This window comes from Gossypium arboreum, chromosome 3 (assembly GCF_025698485.1).
Source record: "Gossypium arboreum isolate Shixiya-1 chromosome 3, ASM2569848v2, whole genome shotgun sequence".
NCBI classification, from domain to species: domain Eukaryota; kingdom Viridiplantae; phylum Streptophyta; class Magnoliopsida; order Malvales; family Malvaceae; genus Gossypium; species Gossypium arboreum.
The window spans coordinates 91401070-91409084 of record NC_069072.1 but is presented as its reverse complement, the minus strand read 5'-3'; the positions used below and the strand labels follow the sequence as shown (position 1 = coordinate 91409084).

The window sequence follows — 8015 nt, the reverse complement described above, 5'->3', positions numbered from 1 at the left end:
ATTTGACTTTAAAAAGTTAAAATTATGAGTGTGAATTGAAAATTTTAACTTTTGATGTTTGAATGTAATATTTTTTGGACGAATAGTAAGCTCAAGGGATGTTAAGTAAAATCAAATTAATAAAATGTATAAATATTAAATGACTAAATTAATAAATAAATAAATAACCCATGTTAACATTTCTGTCACTTGTCTAACCACAACTAACAAAAAAAGTAATTAAATTATTTAATTTCAAAAATATTAGTGATTAAATTGGAAAAATTAATAGTTGAACAACAAAATACAACAAAGTTGATAGTTCAGTGAAACCCTTAAAGATATTAGACATATTTCAGGCAAATCTGCAATCGATGTCGGCGTCATAACTGGCCAACAAGGCAACTTTCTTAACAAACAAACTGAAAAAGAAATGATTAACAATAGTACTAATTAGGACCCTTAATTGATCATCAAAAATCCCATGCCTGCCCAAAAGACAAAATGGCAGTTACTAAAATAAACCCCAGTAACTGAAATCGTAAAAACCAGAGGTGACCGATGATGTTCCTTTTACGCATATGGGAGAAGGTTAAAGTCGATCCTCTTCTGAGTTTCTTTGTTCTCAGTAGATGCATCGGATTACACAGGAACTGCCATGCCCTTCTTTGCCATGCTATCAAGTATGTCATTCAGAGCTTGACACACACCAACAATCTGCAGAATCATAAGCCAATATAAATCTCAGAACACTTGAAGAGGGTTGCTCATCGGCATAATTAAGTCTCTGCTCGAGATTGCATTACCTGTTGGTCCCATTGTTGCAGCTCTTCTGTATCATCTTCAAAATGTATAACCGCTTCCACCTGATGCATAAGGTTGTTTAATTATTTATGTAGGCGATAGCTCGGATAAAGACATTCTTTGAACTCAGTTCTACTTTGGGAAGCATGAAAACACAATCATAAAAATCAATTGATCTTTGAATCCATTAAACCAGCAGCTGAACAAAATCATGTGGCAAGATATTGAAACCTGATCAATCGATCCCCTCATTCTATCCTCATAAATCATTCTTGAGGCTATTTTCTCTGCCTGTACAGAAAAAGCAGCCAATCAGCTTTGCTGTTTAACTACAGTTTAAGGAAGTATTTCCTCATACATAGAGAGAAAAGGCCAGAAAATAGAAAACCAAAAGCTATACAACTACATCATAAGGTAGTAACTTTAGAAAGGTACCTTATGAGGAGGAATGCCCAGCAAAGTACCCAGCTCATCAAAACTGACAAACCAAAAGCTTTTGTTAAAAAATTCCAAACCTAGAAATAAGAAAGATGAAAATCAATAGTGTTATTTTTCTAACCTTATATTTGTGTAAAGTTTGCTTGCACTCAGAAGATTATGCTCTATCATGGCACGGTCCAGCACAGTAAAATTGTCAGGAAGCAATGCTTTCTGTTGGGCAACAAAAGGTTAATCAAAGACGGAAAAATTTACTTTTATTGTAAATGCAATACGTAGGCTAGTTCAAACTTTTTATAACCTGATGTGGTTTCAGTTCTTCAGCAAATGCATCAATTTCAGGTTTTCTTAATATTCTCTCCAAATAAACCTGTTAATTTCAATAAAAATCCCCATTAGGATGGACTTTAAGGTTCTGCAATAGATATAGACAGCAATGTGCAAGACAAGTGCATAAGGAAATGCATATATGTGAGTGTGTGTGCCTAGATGTAAAAGAGAGAACCTTTTGTAATATTGGATAAATCTTCAGCTTGGAGCAACGTTCATCCTGAAACATGCACAAATCATTAACATGATTAGAATCAAACAATTTTTTTAAAAGAACTCCTATTACATTCAGAAGAAAGCTTTACTTTGTAAAGTGTGGCAAGAACACGAGAACGCTGAGGACCTGCACCAGCTAATATTGTACATGTAACAGCAGCAGATAGAGCTTGCTCCAGAGCATCCTCGTCAATTGTTCTGTAATAGGTGAACATTGATAATTTTTTTACCATAAGCCCTCAGACATATCATGATAGTAATTAAAAGCGGGAATCAGATACAAGCATATTGATAGCTGTACAAGGTATGCAAAACACAACATTTATCAATGCAAACACCATGTATAGAGTGATGCAGAACAAGATCAATTAGCTTTTGTATATGTCAGCTAATAAAAGCTTTAAGCAAAACATTTACATAAACAAATATAGCGTAACTACATACTCGTCTCCTATTTGTCGCTTCTCAATTTGAGATATGTCATAGTATCGCAATGCTGCTTCCAAGAACTTCCTCTTCAAATCCAAAATCCTTGCATAACATACCTGAAAACCGGAGGAAAAGAAAAAAGAAATTAAATGAAAGAATAACAGGAATTCCAGCTCTAAATTACAGTTATTGACCTAAAAACTGTGCCAAACCTTGTATTGTAAAATCAAAACTTCATGCTGACTGTTGCTAACCAAGAATGAAGCTTTATTAATAAAAGCTTCTGCATTAACAGAATCATCATCCTGTAAAATATTCAAGCAATGGTTTGAGGTCACCTTTCAATATTGATTTTACATGCAAGAAATAGAATAAATAACTGAATTACTCCTTGAAAATCTAAGGCATCCAAACTTGCCTATGTAATGCTAGCATTCAGTCAAAAAATTGAAATACCTCAAGATAGAGACGGGCAATTTGGACACATTTTGACAATCTGAATGTATCATCAATAACCCTGATAGTCATATCACAAAACAGATAAGCTCATCAATAGGAACACAGAAGAAAATATTCAACAACCTTCATCACAAAAACTAAAGACAATCTTACTCTCGGACCTCATTCCAGAATCCAAATCAATCCCACTTAGCATCTGCGCTGCTTTTGACCACTGCTGCTCAGACTCATACAACTCAGCAAGTTTCTCTCGGATAATCAGTACCTATATAACTCATACAGAGTAAGCAGCTTTATTTAAACAATCATCCATATTTCATAAGTCCATTAGTACCTCATCCAAAGAAAATCAAAACGCCAAACTTAAAAAAAGGGAAGGGGAGGAAAAAACAACCCTATTCTTTGTTTTGCATACAAACTTCGACCAAAGTTGAAGTCACGCCGCGAGAAAAACTTAACTATAAGAACAGTAACAATTTGAAGAAGAAGAATTAATGAAATCGTGATATTTCAATCAAACTCTTTCGACGATAGAAAAAAGTTTACAATGTGGTATTTTAAAATTAAAAAAATAATAATAAAAAAAAAAAACTCCAAATTCTCAGGTAACTTTCACTAAAGAGCTAGCTGTCAAATTAAAAGGAACCTGTTCTTCAAATGAAACGACACGAGGCTGAATTTGAGCAAGGGTATAATGAGCAATTTCCTTTTGTGCCTCAGGCTCCAACCTTCCTAATTCTTGAGCGAAAGTTTGTAAAAGCTGCCTTGATACCACCAGTGGAACATCGTCCGATAACACTAAAAAGAATAAAATAAAATAATTAAACCTAAAAAACCTTAGATAACTTTAAATCAAGCAAAGGTAAAGCAATTACTATGATCGATGAATTTCTTGGCTTGAACGATGTCGTTGGATGAGAAAACAGTTGATAGAATGTGTTTGTATTGCTCGATTTTCCGCCTCTGGTCTATAATTTCCGAGGCGTTTGCTAATGCACTCTCCATTTGCTTTCGATCTCTGCTTCAAAAGTTTTCGAAACCCTAATTTCTTTTTCCAGAGAGAGAAGAAATGAGAGATTTTAACGAAATCGGAGGTTAACTGTTTATGGTGGTTTATTTTTTGCTTTCTAATTTCTGCCACTGAATCAAAGCGGGGAGTTTACGGTACGGACCACTCTTTGGTTGCAATCAAAATGAGCGAATTAAAAACTGACACGTGGTAAATTAAATGGCATTTCTGTCATTTAATCGTTAAAGAAAAGTATATGCCGTCTTCTTTGACCGCAAGACCCAAAGGCTAAAAACTCTTCTTTTTCTCTCTGTGGCTTAGCAAATCCCAAAGGAGCTCTGTACTCTCGATCCGATCACCGGAACCGTAATTTTCGTGACCGTCGGCGGCGTATTCATTGGTTAGGTAAGCTTTTGATTCATTTCTCCTCAAGATTTTGTTTTGCTTTTTTTCTAAGTTGTTCGAGAAATCTGAAGCTATTTCTTAATGAAATTAGCGTAGAATTCCTTCAATCCTTGCATTTAAATTTATATTTTTATTTGATCCAAAGACATAATCTCCTTCTCCGTGGATACAACTCAAGTATTGTTCAATTTTCAGTTTTCCTGCTCTTGATTTTAATTTGTTGTGGTTTGTTGTGGTTTGGCATTATTCCACTTCGTTTCCTTGAAAAAATGCTTTTCTTTCTTGTTTGTTTTATAGCGCAAGTAAATAATATAAAAGAAGGATTTGGATATTGGACTATCGAGTTTCCTCACATCATTATGATAATCATGTATGAATATGTGGTTCATGGCCCCGTTGTATTGAGGAAAAAGAAGTTGCAGCTGACCGAAATTGAATTATAAGTTACGATGATGTTAGCAATGTATATAGAACATTTTATAACTATAATGTCATTTTCAATGAATTTGTGTTCTTTTATTTTATTGGATTATTTTGAATTGATCATCGTTTGTGTCTGCAATGATTTTTCCAGGCATCTATTTGTATTTGTTTTTAGGGGTTAGAGATATGAATTGGGTTCAACGCAAGATCTATCTCTACAATGTCACCTTTGGACTCTACATGTTGGATTGGTGGGAGCGTTACCTTTTCAGTATCCTTTTTTACTTACTTTTTGTCTGAAGATGCCTAATCTGTTTAAGTTCTCATTTAGAATTTTCAGGGTTTGAACACTGTAGTGCTGTTAATATTTTGTTTCGATGACTTTTATCAGTAGTCTTCTTTTACCTAACAAAATGATGAAAATGGAAAATTGTCATTTTGTGGAAGCCTATCCAATGGCAAAATTATGCTAATTTTGTTATTTAAGGAGTTGTTTTCTATTTTCTGGTATTATCTGATTGACTGTGTCATCGATTTTAGTATTTGGTTGGTTGGTTGTCTTATTTTATAATGTTTGATTTTGGAATTTTAATCAGCTTTCGTATCTGTGATTTAAAATAGTCAACGGCTCCTATTAGCTTCTTTGTCACCACACTAGTTTTTAAGTCCAAGTATCACTATAATTCCCAATTGTTAGTTCCTAAACCATGGAAGACACACTGGTTATTGTGTTGATGTGGTTCGTCTTCTACAACAGCTCGCGATATGTAACGGAGTTTTACAAGAGGTAGATCCTTACTTTGTCCTCTGGTTCCATTTCATTGAAATAATTTTGGTTGGATAGACACAAACTTTCTTGTTTAGGACTTGGTTTATCATCCTAATATAGTTAAATATTGACCCTTTTGTACCTTTGGCTGTCACTGAAGTGTGGATTTTTTTTATTTTTTTGAATATACTGAAATGTGGATTTAAGTTCTTTCTAGGTTTGGGAATTTGGTTCTTGTTTGGATTGTCCTGGCAAATATGACTAAATTTCGTTTTGTTTTAGTCTTGCTATTCTAGAAATCATTTATAAACAAAAGAAGGAAATAGGGGATAAAAAAAGAGTGGTTTTATAAACTTGTTTCATATTGTTGAAGCTGATTGATATGACCTGAAAAATTAGAATTACAAAATCAAGATTGTTGATAAATAATGAGTTGTCACCAAATTTTCTGTTCTTGACTCCCTTTCTAAAAGATTTCATATGTTGCATCCTTGCTGATTGACTTAAATGATTGCAAATGATGTTTTGAAACATACTTTAGGTTGCAAACTGCATCTTGCAAATTTGATGATTGCTTTTTAAGTTAATGATGCTGTGGAAGGTCGGATTTGTGTTGCCAATGTTGTTAATATGGGCTTGCCAAAACTAAACCGTTCTTTTTAATTGGTCCTTGTTGAAAATAAATAAATGACACTTATGCATTTCCCTGATAGCCAGTGCAGCAGGTAATTTTAATGGTAGTTTGGCTTCAACTTGGACCATTGTAGTGGATCCGCTCTTGCGTAATAATTATTTCTTTTCTCTAAATTTCAGGCATCTATCCTAGGGTTGGGAGGTGGCAATGGTGATGGAAGTGTGAAATACTTTTGAATTATTTGGCTGAAAATCTTGCCTATATGTGGATTTTTCGTACAACATTTTTAGCATGTCTCACATATATTGTTGGACTATATTCAAAGCTATTCCTTGCAAAAATATAACAAGAAGCACTTTTGGTCCTCTTAAGTAGTGTAGCAATATTTTGATGTTGTTCTCTTTCTACAAGGGAATTAATCACTGCATCTTGGTGGTTAAGAGATGAAATGTTTACACATGGCACATGCTATTTGTATTTTTTTTTTCTTTGTAAATATGAGTATAGGACTTAAGAAGGGAGTATAATCTTTTATATAAAAGACAATTTTACATATACTACATACTTGCATCAAACTCTGTTAACTCTACCGTTTCAAGTTCTTGTATATTTATGAAATCATATAAAACTTGTAGGTAAAATATAAGATCGGCTTATGCCCTATAATAGAAAAACTATTATAAAATAAAGAGAGATGAAGAGAATAAAAACAAAGAAAATATGAAAGCAATAGAGAATGTACTTTATTGATAAAAAGGGATGATTACAAAATCTTGGTTAAAGTAAAAGAATACAACTTGTTTTTAGACTCTCCCTGATGGCAACATTACATTACTTTTTTGAGTCAACGCATTCTAATCTTGTGTAGTAGTCTTTCAAATGTTGAAGTTGGCAATACCTTAGTAAAAAGATCTGCTAAATTCTCACTAGAACGAATTTGTTGAACATTTATAGCACATCTTTTCTCAAGATCATAGGTGAAGAATAATTTTGGTGAAATATATTTCGTTCTGTAGTCTTTCAAATGTTGGAGTTGGTAATGCCTTAATAAAAAGATCTATTAAATTCTTACTAGAACAAATTTGTTGAACATTTATATCACCTCTTTTCTCAAGATCATTTGTAAAGAATAATTTTGGTGAAATACGTTTTGTTCTGTCACATTTGATACAATCATCCTGCAATTGAATTATAAATATTGCATTATCTTTGTATAAGATAGTTGACATCTTTTTCTGTAAAAGCAAATTACATATTGTCTGGATATGTTGGGTTAATAACCTTAGCTAAATACACTCTCAACTAGCCTCATGCATTGCAATTATTTCTGTATAATTTAAAGAAGCAGCAACTAATGTTTGCTTTGTTAAACGCCATGATATGGCAGTATCCTCACATGTAAATAAATATCCTATTTAAGATCAACCTTTATGTGGATCTGATAAGTATCCAGCATCAGCATAGCCAACTAATAGGGATTCTGAATCATTTGAATAAAATAACCCCATATCAATAGTCCATTTGAGATATCTAAATACATGTTTAATTCTATTCCAATGTCTACGTGTTGGAGAAGAAATAAATCTTACTAACAATTTTACAATGAAAGTTACATCAGGTCTTGCGTTGTTTGCAAGATACATCAATGCCCCTATGGCACTAAAATATAGTGTTTCAGGATCAAGAAACTCTTCACCATCCTTGCAAGGACGAAATTGATCTTTATTCACATCTAACGATCGTACAACCATCGGAGTACTTAATGGGTGTGTTTTATCCATGTAAAATTTCTTTAATATCTTTTCTGTATAAGTTGAATAATGAACATGAATTCCATCTTTTAAATGCTTGATCTGTAAGCCAAGATAAAACTTTGTTTTTTCAAGATCTTTCATCTCAAATTCTTTCTTTAAACAATTTATTGTATTTTGGAGCTCTTCAGAAGTTCCAATAATATTTCGATCATCAACATAAACAAAAATTATCACAAAATTTGATCCAAACCTTTTTATAAAGACACATGAACAAATTGGATCGTTTATGTAACCTTCTTTTAATAAGTAATCACTAAGACGGTTGTACCACATATGTCCAAATTGTTTTAATCCATATAAACTTTT

At 32.9% G+C, this 8015-nt stretch overlaps 1 protein-coding gene across 1 annotated transcript; it reads right to left on the bottom strand.

Moving 5' to 3' along the window:
- Nucleotides 1-224: 224 nt before the first annotated feature.
- Nucleotides 225-3810, bottom strand: LOC108454455 (COP9 signalosome complex subunit 4). The gene is made up of 14 exons (XM_017752922.2): nt 3531-3810; nt 3302-3453; nt 2817-2920; nt 2653-2713; nt 2409-2501; nt 2212-2312; nt 1857-1965; nt 1727-1771; nt 1523-1591; nt 1343-1434; nt 1219-1261; nt 1015-1074; nt 786-845; nt 225-696 (listed from the first exon to the last, which is right to left on the bottom strand). The coding sequence occupies exons 1-14, from the start codon at nt 3658-3660 to the stop codon at nt 622-624; spliced, it is 1194 nt and encodes a 397-aa protein (XP_017608411.1). The 5' UTR covers nt 3661-3810; the 3' UTR covers nt 225-621.
- Nucleotides 3811-8015: the final 4205 nt, after the last annotated feature.

Coding starts and splice junctions, on each gene's coding strand:
- LOC108454455 (XM_017752922.2), bottom strand. CDS start 3,660: ATGGAGAGTGCATTAGCAAACGCCTCGGAAATTATAGACCAGAGGCGG. Junction 3,454..3,530: donor CAAGAAATTCATCGATCATA/GTAATTGCTTTA, acceptor TATTCTTTTTAG/TGTTATCGGACGATGTTCCA. Junction 2,502..2,652: donor TTGCCCGTCTCTATCTTGAG/GTATTTCAATTT, acceptor AATATTTTACAG/GATGATGATTCTGTTAATGC.